The sequence below is a fragment of the Periplaneta americana genome, chromosome 13, assembly GCF_040183065.1.
Source record: "Periplaneta americana isolate PAMFEO1 chromosome 13, P.americana_PAMFEO1_priV1, whole genome shotgun sequence".
Lineage (NCBI taxonomy): Eukaryota > Metazoa > Arthropoda > Insecta > Blattodea > Blattidae > Periplaneta > Periplaneta americana.
The window spans coordinates 10,047,695-10,073,546 of NC_091129.1; the positions used below are offsets into that span (position 1 = coordinate 10,047,695).

Below are 25,852 nucleotides of genomic sequence, written 5' to 3' on the forward strand. Positions count from 1 at the left end.
ATTGATAGCGAAATATTTTGGCGATATGAGGCCGAGGATTCGCCATAGATTCCTCGACATTTGCCTTACGGTTGGGTGCAAACATCTGAAAAAACCCAACCAGGTAATCAGTCCAAGCGGGAATCGAACTAGTGCCTGAGCGCAACTCCGGATCGGCAGACAAGCGCCTCGGCCGACTGAGCTACACCGGTGGCTCTCCTGCCTTATTACCCCCCTAGTAGATAAATGTGTTCGATTAATATCGCGTGAAGACGTTAACCTGTAACTATTTCAATAACAGCATTGAACAATTTTAGCTTACTGTATAAATACATTCTTTCAACCCTATGCGTGGAAAGCAGAATTCTCAAGCATTATGCGAAAACCAGAAGTCAAATGTTTTCACAGTAGCTACTACACTAAACTTATTGATCTCACGAAACCACGTGAAGTTCTCTATTGGCCCCAGCCTCTCTGCAGGGATCACGCCACCCCGATGGCCAGTTCGCCTGAGTCATCGTAGAATACAACCCCGCACACTTGCACTTACTTGCTAATTATAGTCGGGATAATTCCCTTCCTGCACAAGCCCAAACCCTAATCATCTACTTAGCGAATTCTAACAACTACCACACAGCTGTGAACCCGGGCCTCCCACACACACACATCATGCGGGTACGTATTGGAAAGGAAACCACTGTAGTACAGAAGTCAGGTTAAATGTTATTTCATATCCTGTACCACTACAACCGTAAGAATGGTATAGAATATAAACCAGTAGTTGTCCCACGTTAGTAGATAGACGTAGACCTGAAAGGTAACATTCCGTTAAAAAAAAGTTTGTTGTAGATTCTATCCGGTTTAAGTTTAGATAGATAGACATACAGACAGACATACTTTATTGCTTGGATATAAATACATTATGCATAGTAACGTCAATATAAATAAGATCATACAAAAGTATTTGCCAAGTTAAAATACTCGTTACGAAACGAATTGAATACAATGTTTGCGTCAAACCATTCCCAATTTTAGTAACCTATTTGATATTAGAAATAGGTCATTCCTATGAACTCTACTACACTTATATTTCAAACTTTTCAGGATACAACTAAGAATCTAGGTATAAACCCATATAAACTGTATTCGAACACACAATTAAATTTAGGGGTTTTGAATCCAAGATGATTTAACAATATTACATTATGCAACGAGCCTATAATGGTAGTAATTAAGACGCGAGTATGTTTATGAAACGAGCGCAAGCGAGTTTCATAACTTCCACACGAGCGTCTTAATTACCATTATAGGCAAGTTTCATACGACTTTTTATGCTCGACCATATTTCTAACTTGAAATTATTCATAAGTATTCATGTTATTCTTATCTGACTGGGGAGCGGAACTGGCACTGAGCAATATCTCGTAAATTGTGAGATGTGCGCAGACGCGAAAGTATTTCTTTTTTCCGAGAAAAAATATCATTGACCTTGATATAATCTAGAGAGTAAAATAAATAATCTTTATATAACCTTGAAATTGATTTAGACATTGAAAAACGAGATGACAAATTGAGTTTATTTGAATATTATTTACAATTAACGCTAATTATTATAGTAACAACCTAACCTTCTGCGACAGTATTTAATTTCCAGCCTCCATGACGTTTCCCTAGTTGTCTTTCGTTTGCATATCCGAGAATCGATACTTGCGCTTTCATATTGCTACAATGGTGTTTTCTGATTGGTAGAAAACTTTAACTTTAATGAATAGATGTTCTTTAACGAGGTCCATTAAAGGGCTGCTACCAGGTGTATAATTACATTTCGGCATGGTCGAGCATAAAATATTTTTATCTAACTTAATTGCTACATACAGTAAGTTGTGATAATCTGTTAGATATTAACAGACAAAATTGTTGCAGTAATTTCGGCCACAAAAGATAAAGTCTGCAGTAGCTAAACTTCGATGGACTAGATACCAAAATTAGAAAGAGAAGCCAACTGGTTGGAGCATATTGCATCCCACGTCATTTTGCGAGGCTATTTGAGTAAGTCAATTCGAGCGTACTTATTCCTCTTTTCTGAGTAAATACGCCTCATCGATTGTGGAAAACAGACGTCACTCCATCCTGAAAGAAGGTTTTCCGTAACGATAATCAAAACAAAATTAATACTTGATTAATAAAACTGAAGCTTCTTTCTAGAAACGTTTGATTAGAGTTTCAAATTAAGATTCTGTTGGAAATACATAAACAAAAGAGGTAACAAGATAAAAGTGGTCAGTCCTGCTATGTCTTTGCATTAATATTTTGCAGTTTCATTGTTTAATTTTATCTTTAAGCTTACCAGTTTAATTTCGAATTGTACCAATAAGTACAGAACGGTTACAATAAGAAAAATGAATCTTTGGAGATCTGAAATAGTATACGCAAATTTAAATTTAATACATTTTATTTAACAACGCTTAATTGAGGGCTACAATCAAGATGACAATGTTTAAAAAACCTGCCCCATAGGCACTTTTTTCCAACTAAAAACCTTTGTATGGAAAGTATCAAATCTATGAGTTTGGTGAATTATCTGTTAAGCTAGCTGAAACAGAACCGTACAACAATACAAGAAATAAATGACGATAGCAAACACACGGAAAATATAATTCCATTTTACTTTTTGTGTATATACAATATAACTTTGCAATACTTCGTTTGAGTAGGCCTATAAACATTTTCCATTCACAAAATAACTAGATATGTATAAGTATATTAGATATTTACAAATAACTCTTAGAATAACAGTCTATATTGGTAAACAGAACTTAACCGTTATTATTAAAATATCCACATCGTTTCAGAATATTTGGTAGTTACCGCAGTCTTCACGACTACAAATGTCGTTGATAGGCCTACAGTTTATTCAATAACTAGCCGTACCCGTGCGCTCCGCTGCACCCGTTAGAAATAAATATAAAGCAATTACATAATTAAAATAGGACATTTGATCCAGGGAACATTCGTGTTTGATAGAAGGATAAATCTTTTTAATATGTTGATTCAAATTTTATTAACAAAATTAAAATGCGATCATTTTGATCCAGTCATAAAAATTATTTTAGAAAATACAGGAAACGAATGCCTATCAAGTTTTCTGTTCATAAGAAGCTATTTTAATCTTACTTGTCCTCGATTCACTCAGAAGTTACTGTAATAACATTATAGCATTATGTCCATCTAGAGAAACTACACTTTCCAATGGTGAAATAATAATTAATTCTACAAATCGGTTAATTTAGCTTCCGATATTACTTCATACAAACACAGAAATATTCTCTTTAGGCTACCGTATGATTCATAGCTTTCGATTATTGTTGTCCAAGGCCCCTTATAGACGAAGTCATTTGTTTTTTATTTCATTGCACCGCCTTAGATGGAGTTATTGTAATTTTGAAACTCATTTATCTTATTAAATATCAGTCCTATTAAAATTTTGCATGAAATAAAACTATCGGAAATTATTTTTAAAGAAACCTTTGTTATGTAATATTTTTCATGAAAATTAATAATAAGGGAGATATTTCAATTTATTTAATTCAAGTCCCCTTATAACCCCCCCCCCTTTTTAAATAAAATATTTTGAATGCCATATAGCCTAAATTCTAAGTTACAACGAACTTAATTTATATACCAATTTTCATATAAATCGGTTCAGCTATTATCACGTGAAAAGGTAACAGACAGACAAAAAAAAAAAAAAAAAAAAAAAAAAAAAGCGATTTTCGGTTTCAGCGCGGTTAATTATACATGTTAGGACCAATTATTTTTGGAAAATCTAAAATTACCAGAAAAATTTCGGCTACAAATTTATTATTAGTATAGATGGAAAATAGAATGGTTTTCTATCAGTCATCTCTTAAGATACCATTTAACAGGCTTTTGCTACTTTTTCGATATCTCCATAAGTTACATATTAATGTAAATCATGGATTTCCTCTTTCACGAAGGGAAAACATTCTAAATCAGACACTGTTCTAATAAGATGAACAAGGACACCAGATACTTTTTACGTATCTAGAGAAAGAGCAATGCCCGCCTTGCGAAAGAAATCCTCTAGTGTTCAGATAGAAGCCTCTTGTTCATGCTTCTAAAACAATGATCTTCGTTGTGTTTCAACAAGTCAGTTTTTATGCCATAAAGTAACGAGAGTTCTCGAGCAAGGTTATTTTTTGTTAAACAGTCCATTTCATGAAAAATGAACATCTGTGAGCAACTGTGGCTATAGCAACGAAAATTCTGTATCATTACACAATATCACGTCTCTTTGAAGTTTTGAACACGCTTATTAACGTATTTACCATATATTTTGCATAGAAACTCACTCTACTGGCTTTTTACTTTCATGTGAAGTAACCATTTTGTTGTCATGTCAAAGTACTATGGAAGAGAATTTGTTTTATTATGTACAATTAACGTGATTTGAAGCAGTAGTATTTCCGGTTAGAAATCCAGCCGATACAGTTGTTTTCACGTTCAAATATTGAAAGTTTTGAATTGTTAATCTTTCTTGTTCATCCTGCAGATGACAGCCAATAACTCCAACACATTCCAATCTTCAACAGAGGAAATTCTCTTCAAAATATGTGACTGGTTCTCAGTCAATAAATTGGTATTAAATTGTAACATAACTAACATAATTCAATTTAAATCCTGTCCAAATTCAACCTCGCAAATTTCTAGCGCAATAATTAATAATAGATCCCTATTAGAAACAACACCAACCAAATTTCTTGGCTTAAAAATCGACAATGTGTTAAATTGGAAAGATCATATTAAAGAAATTACCCCCAAACTAAATTCAGCTTGTTTTGCTATTAGATATATGCAAAAGATAGTAAATATCAATACCTTAAAAACAACATACTTTGCATACTTCCACTCGGTAATAAGTTTTGGAATAATATCCTGGGAAAATTCCACAGATAGTAACAATATATTTCTATTACAAAAAAGAGTAATTAGAATAACAGTAGGTGCCAAATCTAGGGAATCGTGTAGGACTATTTTAAAAAAACTACAAATAATGCCCATGGCTTGTCAGTATATCTTAATTAATAATCTTCCTCGTATGTAATCGTGAAAACTTTGTAACTAATTCAACAGTTCATAGCATAAATACACGTCAAAAAAATGACTTTCATACTCCATCGGCAAGTCTATCGTGCTATCAAAAAGGAGTGCGTTATATGGCAGTAAAAATTGTTAACAGCCTCCCTATCGATATAAAAAATCGAAACTCAAAACATTAGAGCCAAATTGAAGAAGTACCTAATTTCTCACGCCTTCTATTCTGTAGGTGAATTCATGACATTCAATAACGCTTCATGAAATTGATACTAAAACTTTGTGTTGTACTAGTAGACTATATTGTAAATCTCATCTGTATATATTTCATCTAGACTGTGACTATAAATTAAGATTTTATAATAGTATTAAGTTTTTTTACTTGTTCCATACTCTAGCTGTAAGCATGTATGAATACCATGGAATGTTAATAAATACAATACAATTATTCTCTTGAAGTCGTTAGTTACATTGCACCACGATATTTTGACATAAGTATTGATACAGTCGAGTATCTAGCATATCTGTAAGATTAATGATGGGACGGGACAAGAAAGACTAAGATGGAACCTTTTATCTTTACGGGTCATTTCAGAATAAAGCTTACACTAGTACCTAGCAACGCAAAGAGTCAAAATTCCATTTGTATCAAAGCGCAGTACAGGGTTAAAGATCCTGTTCGTTATAAGACAGTCTACTTTGGATTTTGAACCTATGGAAGTAACTTTCCATACATTTGTTTACTAGACATTTCTCGACTTTTTCCGCATTTTAAATATAAGATATATTGCCGACTTCTTATCTAATTGATATGTCAAAATATCTCCTACACGCTACGCTAACATCCCCTTACCCCGCTACGAAACGAAGTATCGCTAATTCTTTAGCGGTCACGCACGGGTCAATTTCACGAGGCGCACGCTAGATCAATAGAATTACACCCCTTTTTAATTTTTCATATTAAAGGTAGTGTTTTCGAACCTACCCCGAGCTTCAATTTAGCTGCATAGCTTGTGGAGTGAAACTTTGAATATTCCATCAACAGAGCATGTCACCCAAGATCTGGCAGTTTTATGGTGGACGTTAACGGATTCAATACATCTAATCGTATATAAGCTGGGCAATGGAACATGACATGGAGTTGGTTTGCACGAATCGTTCTCTCTACGTCGGCCTGTTACTTTACATAATGGTTTAGTTTACAGCCACAATTTTATGATAACTAGTGGCTTGTGCAGCAAACGCTGCAAATTAAGTTCGTTAGACGTTCAAATAAAAATGTTTCCGATTTATTTTCAATGAAAAATACCAGACATTTTGAGAGTTATAATAATGAAACATACTCCCTCTGAACGTTATTTTTATGCCAAATACTTTCTTTTTAACCTATCCACCTTCAGTTTTTGAGTTTCAACGCGAAAACGCAAGTAAAAATGTCAGGACGATCAGTGGGTATTTCATGTGGGAGTAAAGCAATAGCTATTTCAGATCGTTATGGATTGTAGGTGAAAGTTAAAGAAAGCCAGGTTTACTATGCTTTAGAACAATAGACATAGCATCTTGGTATAGCTGCTGCATGTAGAGCTTGAAATGTAGAGGGTAAAATGATTTCATCCTGCTAAGAGATCTGGCTGAAATGATCGGGATACTACAAAATTTTGTAGGCCTCTTATTTTATCAGTAAGTAATACTGTATTTCCTTAGGAACTGTAATTTTTGCGTTCTCTCGAGAAAATACTGTATCTACACCACACCACCATTAAATATATGAAAAAGATCCAACCCACTTGATTAATAACTATAAAATATTTGATTTTTAATAATTATATTATCTTACGCAAGTTTTGTAGTTTATATATTAACATCATGGCATTAACTATAATAAATTTCTAATGGTAATAATGTCATCAAACCACCTCAAGTTTTGTAGATTTTAATATCCAATACACAGCTGTACTCAGAAAATTACACACCGCAAAATCAGACCTGTAAATTATTTTTAGTAAGTTTTGAAGTTTTTAATAACCAATTGAATTTGAACTCTAAATATGTCAGCAATCCTGCAGGTTATGGCCTTCGTGTAGTAGCCTATTTATTGTAGTGTGTGTTTTGTTTTATACTGAAATGCAATTATTTCTCAAAATGGACGAAAGATGGATTTTGGAAAATAGCAAAATTATGTAGGAAAACTAACGCTTCACTGAAGGTTACTATTTTTCTGAAAATCCTTGAACGCCAAGCTTCAAAATGAAGGGTCATTCATTAAAATCCGTTCAGCCGTTTTCCCGTAATTTCCATTACCAGTTCAAATTATATATTTCGATCAATCCTCGCCCATACACGATTTAAATCCGAATCTTTTCCATCGATTTAAGAGTTTCGCTTTCAGATTACATAATATTATATTCCAATCTTATAAAATTTGCTCGGTGAATTATCCTACTGATTTTTATCTATTTATAAGTTTGTAGATCTGAAGCTATTTTGAAATTCTATAATCAGATAATTTATTTTAATTATAATACGTATCTAATCTTGTTTGTGCATTTAAGTACAGTTGATTCCTAATTTATTTTTTTGCCAAGCTTGCCTGAAAGTTTGTTAATGCAGAATAGACCTAATTTTTGCGAAAAAATTGACATTATGTTGAAGTAGATCCAGTACATTGACACATGTGTACTTTAATTCTAATATGCTGAGAAACTTCTTGAATCACGCATTAGATTTAGTATTTGAAACAAGTTAGCCTCAAATTAGACATCGCGGCATCCCAAATGAAAGTTACCTTTACAGTGAACATAGCACGGCTTCCATACAGAATCATTCCGTTAGCTAAAACAAACATTTGTCAAGGCAGTACTGCTTAAATTAAGAGCAACATTGTTTAAGCGAGTACTAGGTACTAATCTGAAAGACAATGTTTGTTTGAATGTAGATTACATACAGCGAGAAGAGACCAAAAATAGCTTTAAAACCAACCAGGAAACAAAATAACTTTCACAGAATAAAAGTATTTGCCAGTCAACATGTCAACATTTCTGTAAGAAGCTATTAAGAACATCTGCTTCAATATTTACCTCAACGTTCCAGACAATATTGTTCTAAAAATATTTCCTTGGTGTATAAGTAATCGTACTTCACTGCCATCGCCTATCAAATTCAGAGAAATCAACAATGACTCCAGAGGACAAGAAAGAATTTACGTACGCTAAACCGAAAATAATTAAACCATGTTTGAAAGAGTTTTATAGGTACCTCCCACTAGGTAATTACTGAAAGCAACCTAGAGAACATTTTTATAGATCAGATAATGCCAGTACAGTTAATTCTTAATTTACTTTTTGCCAGATAAAAATGTAAATATTGAAGATAACACAGTACACGTACTTGCAAGTTTTCACTTCAAGTTTCTAGTTGGAAATTTTATCGCTTAACGTAAATTTAAGTACAGCTTATCTTACAGAAATATCGCAAGTTTATCGTAGAAAGAAAGCGAGTCTTATCGCAGAGCTAGAAGGAGTCAACCAACAAAGTTTTTAGTTCGAAGTACAAGGTAAAATACATAAGCGATGCTTTCGTAGGTGCTTTTCAGTATTTTCCACAATCAAAATAACGTCTAAAGGGGAGGAAACTTCATTATAATAATTCACATAAAAATTAATGAACATTATATTGCAGATTTTATAATTAGATCGGCTCTTTTGTTTCAATGTAAAATAATTTTATGCATAACGTTTGTTGCTCATTTTTTTTTGGATGGATATAAAGTTTGTTTTTTAGATTGATTAAATTATAGTTATTTATGGTCATTAATCAGATATCATGGCATGGATTTTAGAATCGATATGCGTAGCTACTAGGTAAGGTATGATGTAGGAGCCCATGAGTAGTGAATGGTAATTAAGGCGTTGAATAAATTATAGTTATATAATTTTAATATTTTCTTCGTTTTAAACGTGTATTTTCATCTTTTTGAAGTTTCAGGGATTATTCAGAAGCGTTCACGGGACTAATGTGATTAAAATAATTTCACATTTTACTTCTGTAAACTTAAGACGAATATTAAAACGTAAATAATTATCGTGTCTGTTTAGCTCAGTTGACTAAAGCGTGTTATTACGTCCTATAAACCCAACTTCGCCGGTTCAAGTCTCCTCGCTTCCCAAAAGGTAAATTAAAATTCTGGCATATACAAGGTAAAATACATACGCGATGCTTTCGTAGGTGCTTTTTAGTATTTTCCACAATCAAAATAACGTCGAAGGGGGAGGAAACTTCATTATAGTAATTCACATAAAAATTAATAAACATTATATTGCAGATTGTATAATTAGATCGGCTCTCTTTTGTTTTAATGTAAAATAATTTTATGCATAAAGTTTGTTGCTCATTTTTTTGGATGGATATAAAGTTTGCTTTTTAGAGTTACTAAATTATAGTTATTTATGGCTATAATATAATCAGATATCATGGCGTGCATTTTAGAATCTATACGCGTACTAGGTAGATTTTAGGTCATGATTTACGAGGCCATGAATAGTGAAGAATGGTATCAAAGGCGTTAGATAAATAAATTATAGTTATAATTTTTTTACGTGTATTTTAATCTTTTTGAAGTTTCAGGGATTATAGAAGCGTTTACGGGACTAACGTGATTAAAATAATTTCACATTTTACTTCTGTAAACTTAAGAGGAATATTAAAACGTAATTAATTATCGTGTCTGTTTAGCTCAGTTGACTAAGGCGTGTTATTACATCCTATAAACTCCTATAAACCAAACTTCGCCGGTTCAAGGCTCCTCGCTTCCAAAAATGTAAATTACGAAATTAAAAAAAAAAAAACGGATTACGATATAATAGTAGTAGTAGATAAAGGAGATTAAGTGTACGGAGATATAAGAAAAGGTAATGAAGCTAGGTAGCGACATCTAGTAACCAATATATTAACTTGAGTAATAGTTGAATGGAAAAGTGGTATGTGTGCGGTCTCTGGTACTAAGAAAAAACTAATGAACTAAAGTAAAGTTTATTTCACTAGTGAAATAAAGTAATATTGAATAAAAGCCTACTTTATAAACGCAAAAGTATTTGGTAAACGCAGGTTTTCGTTATGGTCATGGATAAAATTACTTTACGAGTGACTAGTATTGTAACATTCCAGTTTACAAAATTAATGAAATTACATCAATAAAATAAATTTCAGAGCAAGCGAATTGCTTTTACTTGGGTGTCCCCGAGAAACTTGAAATGAAGACGAAAAATCATAACTAGATCCGACGAAAGAAAAATATCAAGTACCTGATATACCGTTAATTTTTTTTTCAGAGTACAGTCTTAGGTGACCTGAATTATAATAGGATACAGTAAAAGAAAGAGCTGGCGCCAATATACTCTACGGATAAAAGAACGCAACTTTCAAAAATATAACCCTTTCCAAGAAAAAAAATGTCCAAACTCAGGCCTAAACCTGTTAATTAAGACATAGAAAACTACTCAAGATAAGATTGTTGCCGCAATTAATAAATTAAAATAAAATTCAGTTACTTTAAGTGTACTAAATCGGCAAATGATTAGGCTAAAATAAAATATTTTTGTACTCACCAAGTGCCTTCATGTACTCATCGAATTTATCGCTGGTAGCCAGCTTGTATTTCTTATCCGTAACCAGAGACATGGCCGAATCACTAAGCTTTCCCGAAAAATGACCACCGTTAACCTGAGCAAGCCGTAGGCAGAATGAGATTCCAGCGACTGCTCCGTCAATATTTATGTGAAGGGGCGCCTGATGGTCGCTTCACTCGAGCTCCGCGAGATGGCTCTGCTTCTTGTGATTACAAAAGCGCATGGCATAAGAACTAAAAGGGGGCGTGGCGCATCTTTCTTGGACTTTGAAGGATTATGAGAATTCTCGGCGAGGAAAACGGACTTGGTGAACCTATCGAAAAAGCCTTTGGTAAGAAGTCCAATGTGTCAGATCTTGAATTATCTCTGACTTGCAAAGCTGCCGTCTCAAAAGTGAAAAACAAACAAATGAACCTTGACCGACGTCCGGTGCACGTAATGCGCTTGTCAACTGTTTTACTATAATACTTCGGTACTTCAGAATCTGATAAGAGCTCGTGTAACTATAAAAATACCATACTTGCTTTAATACTCAATAACTGAGTTCCCTGGAATAAAAACTTAACGTACGTTACATTGTTTTTCCGTTTCCAGCATATGTATTGAATTCTTAATAACACATCTCCCTCCTAAGAAAAATATTATTTTCCTCTAACAAACACAGATCAATTGAATGTCGTTCCACGGAATGCTGTCATACGAGATCTAAAATGTTTGCTCTTTATCTCAAGTTCAAGATTTTGTAGTTAAGTTCTTGTTCCAGAAAACGCCTCAATTACTTTGATGCGTTCTTTCGATGATATCTTTACAGTTTTTAATTTAGTTATTAATGTACCGTAATCATTTTACATTTCGACAGATAATGGAAAAAAAAAAAAAAGATGGGAGTATGAGGGTACAGTGCATCAGTTATTCATAGATTTCAAAAAGGCATATGACTCGGTTAAGAGAGAAGTTTTATACGATATTCTTATTTAATTTGGTATTCCCAAGAAACTAATTCGATTAATTAAAATGTGTCTCAGTGAAACGTACAGCAGAGTCCGTATAGGTCAGTTTCTGTCACATGCGTTTCCAATTCACTGTGGGCTAAAGCAAAGAGATGCACTATCACCTTTACTTTTTAACTTTGCTCTAGAGTATGTCATTAGGAAAGTCCAGGATAACAGAGAGGGTTTGGAATTGAACGGGTTACATCAGCTGCTTGTCTATGCGGATGACGTGAATATGTTAGGAGAAAATCCACATACGATTAGGGAAAACACGGGAATTTTACTTGAAGTAAGTAAAGAGGTAGGTTTGGAAGTAAATCCCGAAAAGACAAAGTATATGATTATGTCTCGTGACAAGAATATTGTACGAAATGGAAATATAAAAATTGGAAATTTATCCTTTAAAAAGGTGGAAAAATTCAAATACCTGGGAGCAACAGTAACAAATATAAATGACACTCGGGACGAAATTAAATACAGAATAAATATGGGAAGTGCCTGTTATTATTCGGTTGAGAAGCTTTTATCATCCAGTCTGCTGTCAAAAAATCTGAAAGTTAGAATTTATAAAACAGTTATATTACCGGTTGTTCTTTATGGTTGTAAAACTTGGATTCTCACTTTGAGAGAGGAACATAGCTTAAGGGTGTTTGAGAATAAGGTGCTTAGGAAAATATTTGGGGCTAAGAGGATGAAGTTATAGGAGAATGGAGAAAGTTACACAACACAGAACTTCACGCATTGTATTCTTCACCTGACATAATTAGGAACATTAAATCCAGACGTTTGAGATGGAAAGGGCATGTACCACGTATGGGCGAATCCAGAAATGCATATAGAGTGTTAGTTGGGAGGTCGGAGGGAAAAAGACCTTTGGGGAGGCCGAGACGTAGATGGGAGGATAATATTAAAATGGATCTGAGGGAGGTGGGATATGATGATAGAGACTGGATTAATCTTGCTCAGGATAGGGACCAATGGCGGGCTTATGTGAGGGCGGCAATGAAGCTCCGGGTTACTTAAAAGCCAGTAAGTAAGTAATCATTTTACATTACTATTTAATCATTTTATTACATTACCGGTAAGATAAATTTAAAACAATTATGTATGTTGGTAAATTAAAAAAGAACACCAATTCAAATATAGCCGGCTGTGATATATTATGCAACCACTAAAGCTCAATCTCAAATTCCGTTTTATTAACAGAGATCCCTTCAGTACTGTAACCATACTGTATTGTGGGTAATTAGTAGAATTACCACCTCTCAAGGTTTGACCCTGTGTCTGCAGGTTCTGATACTTCACCTGGTTCAAGAGTAATTTCTCAGGATAAATTTGAATTGTTTAATGGAGTTAAAAACTTAGAGCAAAATACATACGTTCAAATTCATTAAACGAAATGTTTGTCTAGTAAAATAAAAGTAGATGAAGATAATCTTTATGATGAAATAATAAAAGAATTAAGTTTTGAGTAAATTTGATGGTAATTGTTTTAATTATATCTTTAGATACAGGGACATCATTTTATTTTTACTTCAGTTTTTATTGTACCTGAGTTTTTGAATGTTCTTCACTCCCACCCCTTCTATTAATGAAGTTCAACTGTCCTCCACACAGATCCAAGACCGCATATACAGTCTTAGTAGTCTTACGGTCATAGTAAACAGTACGTTCCAATAATATATTCGCGTTTTCCAGTGACGAAAGAGCTTTCAATATTGAATCATTTTCGCACAGGTACTGTCGTCCATTTGCCTTCATCGCATCCCGGTTTCCCCCACCTGCTTCTATTCGCCTCTCTGTAAAGGCTAGTGCCTGGGCTGTCTAAGATCTTTTCTGAAAACATTAATTTCTGTTAGTTATTGGACGTCTACGTAACATTATACCCGTAAAATTGTATAAAATAACTTAAGTAAAAGGGTCTCGTTAAGTAATTAACTGTCACGTGATTTCCTCTCTTTCTACAATGCTGCGACACAACTACTTGGACGGACAGTAGATAGCATGTCTGAGTAATTTTATCTTTTCGGATCGGGCAAAAGTGAAGATTGAATTTACAGTACGTAAGGTACTCTTTTATAGAGTAGGTACAGAATTATTTCAACATGAGTTACTGATACGAAGGACGAACCTGGTAATTGGAATTAGGTACAATAGTCTATAGTGCGATAATATGCACATTAGAACTGAAGCCTGTATCGAAATGAACGGCCACCATTTTCAAAAATGTGTTTAAATATCCATATTCTGATTATTTTTCAATTTAACTTCATTCTCTATATTGTACGCTAATGTGCTGTAGACAGTATAATATACACTGCATAATGAATACGTTCGCATGGACAGCTCAGTTCGTGAGTAAAAACACTCATTGTTAATACTGTACTATAATATTTTGATTAAAGAAAAACCTAATGAAAATTATCAAACTCAAAAGCGTGATATTTCCTAGTTTACGTAAATGGATGAACTACTTTTCTTCCCTCCTATACCTAGTAAAGTGATTTGTTTACATTTTATCGAACTCCAGTCGTGGAAGGGGGTAGCAAACGGTGTTTCCGGGTCTCAATCGCTGATCCAAAGGTATAGCCAGGTTAATATTAGAAATGTTAGTAAAAATAAAATGATGTCCCTGTATAATATAGGCGAAAACATTTCAAAAGTCCAGTTTTACCCATCTTCTTACATTGATGTCATAGATATGTCTGTACCAGTTAGCAATGGTTATGTTGAGCGCCTATTTTTATGTCCAATCTGTGTACTGGCTAGAGCAATAAATTAAATGTAAACTTACTTATGCAGAATTATGCATTACCGTGAATTTTAAGAGGCCATGTCAGCAATTTCCTGAATATGTAGCCAAGGGTGATCAAAGATGTAGTAGTAGTAGTAGGTTATTTTACGACGCTTTTTCAACAGCTTCGGTTATTTAGCGTCTGAATGAAATGAAGGTGATAATGACGGTGAAATGAGTCCGGGGTCCAACACCGAAAATTACCTAGTATTTGCTCATATTGGGTTGAGGGAAAACCCCGGAAAAAACCTCAACCAGGTAACTTGCCCCAACCGGGAATCGAACCCGGGCCACCTGGGTGATCAAAGAGAACTACTAAAATGTTGTCTAAGTAATCAGAAATATAGCTTTAAGTTTAAAAGGAACATAAAATGAAGATCATTTATGTTCGTTATTCAATGTAGGCTCATATAACTACTGCTAAACTTTCTCATTTCCATGTTTACAACACAAGAGCGCAATCATTAGGCTATAGGCCCTACTGTAGAATTTGAATATAAATTTTAAACTATATTGAGATTTGAGAATAATAAAAGTTGCATAATTTTTCTCAGGGTCATCCTATGAGTAATGGACCCTGAGAGAATTTTTTTAGTAGGTTATTTTGCGACGCTGTATCAACATCTCAGGTTATTTAGCGTCTGAATGAGATGAAGGTGATAATGCCGGTGAAATGAGTCCGAGGTCCAGCACCGAAAGTTACCCAGCATTTGCTCGTATTGGGTTGAGGGAAAACCCGGAAAAACAGTATTATTATTAAATAAAATAATACTTTGGATTCCAATACACAACACTGTACACAATAGTGTAAATAATGTGCGATTAATGCAGGCCTCCATTTTTATGATAGTTTAAATAGTAAAAATAGGGCATTCTAGTGTACTTAGTGTAAATAATTTAAATTGTAAAGTGTAATAAAATTGTTATTGTGGTCCATGTTTTGTTTTGTCCAACTTGACCAAATAATAGAAGTCGCTTGAGTAGAAGTACTTGGCTTGCATTGCAAGTGGGTCGTCTACAGTACTTAAAAACTCCAGTAATACTTAACCTTGAAGCCTCGTGGGACAAAGTACGGTTCCTGCTTATCACCCTTGTATCGCAATATACTCGTACTACAGAATAGAACATGATGATGAGAAAGAAATGCAAAGAAAAGATGAAGTGGTCAAGATCTGTGAAGGTTCAACAAACAATATTATAGTCATTTGATGATAATTGAGAATTACGTCATTTTCTTTGTTCATTAGCATTATAGGTCTTAACAGTACTCATTATCTATACCGGGTGGTGACTTGGAACACTCACCGTAGGGATTTCAATGCTAAAATTTATATTTCGTTATACAGGGACATCATTTTATTTTTACTAACATTTTTAATATTAACCTGGCTATATCTTTAGAGAACCGGAAACACAGTTTGCTACCCCTTCCACGACTGTAGTTCGATGATACTGGAGTAAAACACAAACAAATCACTCTACTAGGTATAGGAGGGAAGAAAAGTAGTTCATCCATTTACGTAAAGTAGGAAATATCGCGATTTTGAGTTCGTTAATTTTCATTAGGTGTTTGTTTAATCAAAATACAGTACTGTATTAATAATAAGTGTTTTTACTCACGAACTGAGTTATCCATGCGAACGTATTCATTATGCAGTGTATATTATACTGTCTACAGCACATTAGCGTACAATATAGAGAATGAAGTTAAATTGAAAAATAATCATAATGTGGATATTTAAACACATTTTTGAAAATGGTGGCCGTTCATTTCGATACAGGCTTCACTTCTAATGTGCATATTATCGCACTATAGACTATTGCATGTAATTCCAATTGCCAGTTTCGTCCTTCGTACTAGTAACTCATGTTGAAATAATTCTGTACCTACTCTATAAAAGAGTACCTTACGTACTGTAAATTCAATCTTCACTTCTGCCCGACCCGCACAGACAAAATTACTCAGACATGCTATCTACTGTCCGTCCAAGTGGTTATGCCGCAGGATTGTAGAAAGGGGGGAAATCACGTGACAATTAATTAACGAGGCCCTTTTATTTAAGTTATTTTAAACAGTTGTATAATATTACGTAAACGTCCAATTCCTAACAGAAATTAATGTTTTCAGAAAAGAGCTAAGACACCCAGCTTTTACAGAGGGGTGAGCAGAAACAGGTGGGGGAAATCGGGATGCGACGTAGGCAAACAGACAGTACCTGTGCGAAAATATGATTCAATATTGAAAGCTCTTTCATCACTGGAAAACGCGAACATATTTCTGGAACGTACTATACTCACTAACTCAGTACTGTTTATTATATGCAACCTTTGTTCTGTGTGGAGGACAGTTAGAACTTCATTAGTAGAAAGAGTCGGAGTGAAGTACAGTACATTAAAAAACTCAGGTACAATAAAAATTGAAGTAAAAATAAAATGATGTCCCTGTATTATCTCCCCTAATTATTATAGAAGAAAATGTCATTAAAGTTATTTGTAGAGAATAAAAATCTGCGTCCATTTGTTTTATTAAATTAATATTTTGTTTATGAGTGTATTTGGAATTAATCAAAATTAAGAAGTAATTATAACCATCTTTAATTACAGTAGGTCATGGATAACTGATATTTGTGTTTAAAACAAAATAGTTTAGGATCCAACCAGTTATGATAAAATTTAAAGGGGAAACAAATGAATGCGAAATCAATGTGAATTCATTTTTTACAGATTAACAATGAAAATACCAATGTTTACATTATTTCAGTGTAAATTAGTAAATCACATATACTCAGGGGCGGCTCGTCCATAAGAGCTGCGGAGCTGCAGCACTCCCTGCTTTGACAGGAAAATAAAAACAATATTTATTTTAATTTGTAGAATAATTGTTACACCTTTTATTGGTAAATTGCTTTATATTTCATCTGGCCGGGAATATGTACTATTATCTTATGCATAATCTTTTTTCGCGTCGACTGTATTGGAATTGACACTGCATTCAAAGTCGTCCTGGGATCTGCAGGGTGGTCAGCTCATAGAGAGTGTGTCTTGCACGGTCAGGGGGTAGAGAGGTGAAGGGAAGCAGAGGGAAACTGCCGCTGTTTAAAACCCATATCTCGCTGCAGTGGCTTGCAGAGCCAGGCCACAAGGGATCTTTCCTCTCCTCCCACACCGCTATTGTAATGCTGCGTCAAATGGATTCTCTATTCCCTTGAAACTTAATGACAAAATTTTTATTTTCTCTACACATACTTATTGTTGTAGAATCTTATCGAGTTAATATAACGAAATTAATATTCTCTTTTGCCTTATTATTACGTATATATCCAGCCTCCAGCAGAACCTAATATTTGCCTTAACTCAAAATGATTGCACGAGTAGAATCCTTTTGATATAGCACGTAAAATACGAAAGAGACTTCTTTTCCAGTTTTAGAAAATTGTTGCCATCAGTTATCTGAGTGTTGCTTTGGTGTGACGTCTTAATACCGTAACTTAACCAGTGCAAATTTGCAAGCATGAGTGTGTGTGAATTACAGAATATTAATTTTATTTTTCTCAACTTTCCCTTGCGGAGAATATTGATATAATGAAGTGAAATTAAAGGGACGTCCGTTACCCGACTTAAATCTTACTCAATCTTCATCCAGCCGAAATAGTTCATATGTGTAAGGAAGTATAACAATGAAATTTACGCTAAGCATTTGTGGTTACGTGGATGTGAACAAAAAAAAATCTGTATTTTGTTTTCCTTGCCTCCTCTTCGGTGGTGATGCTGCATGGACTAGGAGTGGTGTGACAGATTTAGGACATTTGCCCCTAAAAAGCAAAATGCACGAATCTTCGCAGTCTCACCTGAAAAATGTTGTTTCATTGGCTATGTTACGCAACTCATACTGCTGTGCAATTAAGTGAAACGAACAGAACAAACATTCTCAAACATAATCAAGAAGTGAGAAAAAATCGTGAAATTATTAAAAAAAAATATTGATTGTATCAAATTTTGTGGCTAATATGAACTTCCCCTTAGAGGACATGATGAAAAAACGATTCGAAGAACCGTGATGTGTTTCGTGGGTTGCTACAGTTCGTGAGTAATCTAAACGGACCTCTCAAAAATCATTTGGAACATGCCACTGTTTAAGGTTATTCTAAGACAATTCAGAATGAACTGGTAGATTGTAAGTTGAGTGTCTGCCGATCTGAAATTCAGACTGAAATCGATGGTATTAGTTTTTCTTAGGGATTAGCAAATGGTCCCACAGACATCTCCCAACTAAGTCAGGAAGTTTTGGTTTTTCGATATGTAGTGCATTTATTTTTTCCTATACTTATTAGTAGACTTCGTGGAATTGCCACGAGAATCGCAAGGTTTACTGCGCACGCAGCATAGACTGTATGAGAATGGGGTGTGCAAAGAATTGAGTATGCCTCTGATGTAAACTCTGAGCAGTATACTGCGGTTACAATAAAACCTGTATCCTGCATTCAACAAATATAATGAATGATCATTGAAGTAGGAAATGTCTAAACATGTAAATACACAATTATTTTATAGTGAGATATATTAACTCTTAAAATTTAATTTAAGATACTCACATCATCCTTGAACATGTGCATTGCAGTGAAGAGTTACGTACATTTTGAGCGACTGCAAAGTAATCTCCTCCGATGGTCACTTAAACAGTTTTTATATTGGGAAATGTACGTTCAACATCACACGATGTAATACGTGCATATTTGAAGAACGGAAAGTCACTACTTTTTAGTACACAACTTCAGACGTCTTGTCATGACCTGATAGTACATAATTTATAATACGAAGTTGTGAATAGGCAGAATTTTTAGCAATAATGTTTCTCAACTTACATTTCACTTTTTATGAAATTAGTGAATTGTTATTTTGGATAACGATTTGTGATACTTTATCCACTATATTAAGGGCTTCTGAGAGTTGTAGTTTAGACGATTCTAACAGAATGATGCTTTTGGACACGATTTTAAAATTAGAATCAATGAAAAGAATATCTTCCAATAGCTGTTCACAAGGCAATGATTTTACAGCTGCAACAGCGGAACTGTCTGTGCTATCCAATGCATCAGTTACCTCCATTATTTTGCTGTAATGTTCTGCATAATAATTAACAGCATCCAACCACGTTCCCCAACGGGTCAAGACTGGCTGCGGGGGTAAGGGTACTCCAGGGGCAATTATTTGTAACAGCATCACTCTCATTGTAGTATGTTTGATTGAATTCTTGTCTGCACTGAACAAATGTTAAGCTTTGACTATTCCAACCACAGTAATGCAAAACAAGTGCTTACATAAGTATACATTAGCTGTAGCTGCTCTATCTATTTGGACCGGTCACAACTCTTAACATGAACTGCTTATACTACGAGACCTGGCGGTCGCTCACCTCCTCTATACTACCGTACATCGGCAACCTGATTGCATGCTGCGTGTGGCAATTCAACGAAGTCTACTTATTAGTAATGGTATCAAGAAGTTAAATTTGTATGTACCGAAATCTACTGCAGCTCTCCCAATCCACAAGTTCACGAGCCGCTACTGCATAGACTGTATAAATCCCACAAGGGTAGCTGCCCTTCAGTAAGGGTTGCCAAAAGACACAGCATACTAAACAAATAAAATAAAAATAAACATTTGCGTTATCACTGTTTACGATTTTTATTTTCAAATGGAAGCTACCCTTGGGAAAGTACTTTTATTCAATAATTATATATTAGTAATCAAATAGAATATAAGGAGATTATGTGTACAGGTGATTACTTAAAATCTGAACAGAATATTTAATTACGTCTATAGTAATAATTTTCAAAATATTTAAAGGAATTCAATTTAAAAGAATGTTCAAATAGATCTTCATTCGCTGCTAAACAATAACCAAGTCTATTATACGAATAAGACTCTCGTCTGACATTTGCTCGTTGCATGTTTGATATCTTGTTACATTCTCTACGTGCACTGTTTCCAGTATAACACCATTTAATAATTTGAACTTGCTTTCATGGAATACATTTTCTCAAATTAACAAATTAACCATAAACAATTGCTTTGCATCCAATATTGTTTTTACTAATCCATGGCCAACTATGATTAGCAAGCATAAAAATTTAGTGCAATTTCTGTGACGGAAGTTTTTTTATTATTTTTTTTATATTTTTTTATCCTCAGCCAAAAATTGTTTTCAATGGTATGATTGCATGCAGATTTTTTTTTCCTCTACAAAAAACTTTGTTGACATTTTCTTCTATAATACTTAGGGGAGCTAATATAACAAAATATAAATTTTAGCATTGAAATCCTTGTGGTGTGTGTTTCAAGTCACCAAACTGTACTGCCCGTGTCTCACGTCCTGAACCGAGAGTTCCCTAGTGCTTATAACCACGTCTCTTAGGTCTGCTCGGACCGGCACGGCAGCTGCAGCGTGCGGCACGGCAGCATATTACATGTGCTGAAAACATTATCCTATGCCATTGCAGGGGTCTTTACTGTTTATAATACTGAATACTCTAATCGTGGTTACCACTATCGCTATTATCTCTGGTGGCGATGGCGATGTAAGTACACACTAGGCCACTCTTCGTTCAGTCTGGACAATTATTGCTGCATTGCCATAGAGCAGCATTTCTCAAAGTATGTTCCGGGATTCCGTGAGCCCTATATGATTTTAAATTTTATTTTATACTTTTTTAATTGGTTATTTAACGACATTGTATCAACTACTAGGTTATTTTGCATCGATGGGATTGATGGTAGCGAAATGGTATTTGGCGAAATGAGGTCGGGGATTCGCCAAAGATTACATGACATTCGCCTTACGGTTGGAGAAAACCTCGGGAAAAAAATCGAACCAGGTAATCAGCCCAAGAGGCAATCGAATCCGCGCCCGAGCGCAACTCTGGATCGATAGGCAAGCGCCTTAGCCGACTGGGCAGCACCGGTGACTATTTTATACTTAGTGGATACTATAAAAATATATAGAAATGTTACGAAAATATGAATCAATAATAACATGAAGATGATGATGATGATGATGATGATGATAATAATAATAATAATAATAATAATAATAATATTCCAAGAATATGAGTAATAATAATATTACAATAATATGCGTAATAACAATATGTTTAGGCCTAATAAACGTCTAAAACGGAAAATACCCATAATACTTATCACTTTCATCACTGCATTCTCTGCGTATGTGTCCACAAAAACAAAATACCGAAAAGACAAAATGCAGAAGTATAGCATAAATGAGACTATAACTTTCCGCCATAAAACCAGATTGCAGGCTTAAAAAAGAAATACATTCGTCCCACTGAACAGAATTATTGAGATACTAGCTCTCACTTGTCTGTTAACTATTAAATACTAATAAAATATTACAAGGATTCCGCAATTACACTTTAGATTAAAAGGGGTTTCGCGATGGAAAAACGTTTGAGAAACACTGCCACAGAGGAAAGAGTTTACGGATGTGTACACGTCACAACCGTAATCGCGATTAGGTCGATAATCTCAAGTAGAGACTGTAGTCTACCACTGGTATTAGTGTTTAGTTACAGGAATTGATGAGAAGGACATAATTTGTTTTGTGAGGGGACAGCCTATACATTCGCTTGTCCATGGCTGATATTGCTCCATCCCCCCCTGACGAAAGGAATCCTGAAAAGGCCGATGTGTTGAACGTAGGGTAGTAGGCACATGCGGTACCCAGGACCGCCCACTCACCCCTCTGCGTCTCGCCCCGCAAAGAAACAGCTCAGGAAGTGAGGCACGGGCAGTATACTGTAATCCAATGAGAGTACGAAGTGCAGGTTTGGGCCTAATTCTTAAGACTTCACCTCAGTCAATACGCGGGGGGACGCGGACGGGTAGAAATCTACGCAGGCGCACTGGTGCTGCAACTCTTGCTACACAATAAACGTTGGACCCACGTGCTTTTGTGTGCGTGACATTAACGAAGTCAAGCGATGTTTTCAGTACTGAGTGTAGCGTAAATCTCCTTCTCCGCCAATCCACTCGCTGCGACTTCTCAGACACACCCATCACCCGTGGGATTTGTATGGAATGAATAACAGAATATTCATATACAGAATGGTCGGAATTGACCGAACAAAAATGCAGGATGTGAAAGGGAATGTCGGAGGAAATAAATTGGAGATAGGGACCGGATACGTACGACCAACACATATTCAGATATTGCGAAAAGTTGTCTGTAGTAAAACGGGGTAAATATGATTACCCAGAAAGGAACGCTTATTCAGAAGTCATGAGCAGGAATAATTTCGAGGGAAAAATTGTTCCGGGGCCGGGTATCGAACCCGGGACCTTTGGTTAAACGTACCAACGCTCTACCAATTGAGTACCCGGGAACTCTACCAGACACCGATCCAATTTTTCCCTCTATATCCACAGACCTCAAAGTGGGCTGACAACCGTCAAGCAACCAACATTGAGTGCACACTAACTCTGTGTGACTTAAATTGTGGTTTTCTGTTTTCAACTTTACAGAGCTAGGAAGTTGGTACCGAAACTGTTAAGTTGTGTGAGCTTGTACTATATCTCTACCGATTCCCAATCTAAAATAATTTACACATAAAAATAGCATACAAAATATACAATTATGATTCTAGCCTCATTATAACAAATAGGCTAACAATGAACATTTTCATTTTGTCAAAAGAAATACTCCTTTTATGTTCAGAAAAAAAAACAATATTTGTACTCTGAAAATATTCGTTCAACGTCAGAAGACGTTACTGGAGCAAATATGAAATATGATACAGTATTTCTTACTATCATCAGATGTACAACAACTTTGTGAATATAATAGTGTATTTTGTATGTGGCACATAATATTAAACCCATATTTGTTTTCAAGAAAATGTTTTCATTTCTATTGTAATGACAGCTAGGAAGTTCGTATCGTATTTCCGATGTTGAACTTGGACTAAGAGCGGTACCTGTATTACAGATATACCGGTGCAAATCTAGTCTTTCAGGTGAAGCTCCCTGTAAAGCAGATTTGAATAATTTCAAGGGAAAAATTGTTCCGGGGCCGGGTATCGATCCCGGGACCTCTGGTTGAACGTACCAGCGCTCTACCACTGAGCTACCCGGGAACTCCACCCGACACCGTCTCAACTTTCCCTTTATATCCACACAACTCGCTTGGGCTGACGAAACGCCAGAGACCCACAACGAGTGCACACAATCTCTGTGTGACTTGGAATTGTGGTTTTCTGTTAACGTACACAGTGACGTATATATTATGCAAATCTAGTCTTTCAGGTGAAGCTCCCTGTAAAGCAGATTTGAATAATTTCAAGGGAAAAATTGTTCCGGGGCCGGGTATCGATCCCGGGACCTCTGGTTGAACGTACCAGCGCTCTACCACTGAGCTACCCGGGAACTCCACCCGACACCGTCTCAACTTTCCCTTTATATCCACACAACTCGCTTGGGCTGACGAAACGCCAGAGACCCACAACGAGTGCACACAATCTCTGTGTGACTTGGAATTGTGGTTTTCTGTTAACGTACACAGTGACGTATATATTATGCAAATCTAGTCTTTCAGGTGAAGCTCCCTGTAAAGCAGATTTGAATAATTTCACGTCACTGTGTACGTTAACAGAAAACCACAATTGGTCGACCTGGTTGGCAAGTTGGTATAGCGATGGCCTCCTATGCCCAAGGTTGCGGGTTCGATCCCGGGCCAGGTCGATGGCATTTAAGTGTGCTTAAATGCGACAGGCTCATGTTGGTAGATTTACTGGCATGTAAAAGAACTCCTGCGGGACAAAATTCCGGCACATCCGGCGACGCTGATATAACCTCTGCAGTTGCGAGCGTCGTTAAATAAAATATATATATATATATATATATATATATATATATATATATATATATATATAAATAAAAAAAACCACAATTCGAAGTCACACAGAGATTGTGTGCACTCGTTGTGGGTCTCTGGCGTTTCGTCAGCCCAAGCGAGTTGTGTGGATATAAAGGGAAAAGTTGAGATGGTGTCGGGTGGAGTTCCCGGGTAGCTCAGTGGTAGAGCGCTGGTACGTTCAACCAGAGGTCCCGGGATCGATACCCGGCCCCGGAACAATTTTTCCCTTGACATTATTCAGATATACCGGTGTTTTAAGTTTTGTACATCAAAGATTATTATCGTAATATGAGCTTAAACATTGCATGTGCCTATGAAACAGTAACATTTTAAGTTAAAATTTTACATCAAAGATTATTGTAATAATATTACATTATATTATAATCTTAAACATGTTTTTAGCGGGTTATGTTACGACGCTGTATCAACATCTTAGGTTATTTAGCGTCTAAATTAAATAAAGGTAATAATGCGAGTGAAATGAGTCCAGGGTCCAGCACCGATAGTTACCAGCATTTGCTCATATTGGGTTGAGGGAAAACCCCGGAAGAACCTCAACCAGGTAACTTGCCCCGACCGGGAATCGAACCCCGTCCACCTGGTTTCGCGGCCAGACGCGCTAACCGTTATTCCACAAGTGTGGACAGACTAGTGCCTCTGATACAGTAACATTTTAAGTTAAAATTTTATAGCAGATTTGTATTTCATATGACTTACTTACTAACTGGCTTTTAAAGAACCCGGAGGTTCATTGCCGCCCTCACATAAGCCCGCCATTGGTCCCTAAACTGAGCAAGATTAATCCAGTCTCTATCATCTCTCAAATCCATTTTAATATTATCTTCCCATCTACGTCTCGGCCTCCCCAAAGGTCTTTTTCCCTCCGGCCTCCCAACTAACACTCTATATGCATTTCTGGATTCGCCCATACGTGCTACATGCCCTGCTCATCTCAAACGTCTGGATTTAATGTTCCTAATTATGTCAGGTGAAAAATACAATGCGTGCAGTTCTGTGTTGTGTAACTTTCTCCATTCTCCTGTAACTTCATCCCTTTTAGCCCCAATAAGAACTTTATTCTCAAACACCCTTAACCTATGTTCCTCTCTCAAAGTGAGAGTCCAAGTTTCACAACCATAAAGAACAACCGGTAATATAACTATTTTATAAATTCTAACTTTGAGATTTTTTGACAGCAGGCTGGATGATAAAAGCTTCTCAACCGAATGATAACAGGCTTTTCCTCAAGCTGGAGGATCACCCCTCATCGGCTGTCCACGACTGCTTATTCAATATATTCGCAGCTACCCTCCATATCTGGAGGCCGTCTCCTCGATCCGCAACCTGAGGACGCGCCATGCCGTGGTGATAGGGACCCACAATACATGGATTTCATGTGACTTAAGGGGAATTGGACGTT

The 25,852-nt window shown here is 35.6% G+C and overlaps 1 protein-coding gene across 2 annotated transcripts in view; it reads right to left on the reverse strand.

Annotated features, from left to right (window-relative positions):
- fabp (fatty acid binding protein) overlaps window positions 1–25,852 on the reverse strand; it is a 179,669-nt gene that overhangs the window by 8,084 nt on the left and 145,733 nt on the right. The window contains exon 1 of one of the 2 annotated variants that reach the window (XM_069842905.1): window positions 10,698–10,854. The exons of the other annotated variant lie outside the window; for it this stretch is intronic. Coding sequence (XP_069699006.1) covers window positions 10,698–10,770 — 73 coding nt within the window. The 5' untranslated portion in view covers window positions 10,771–10,854. Of the gene's footprint in view, window positions 1–10,697; window positions 10,855–25,852 lie in introns of those variants that run through there. 2 annotated transcript variants of the gene reach the window in all.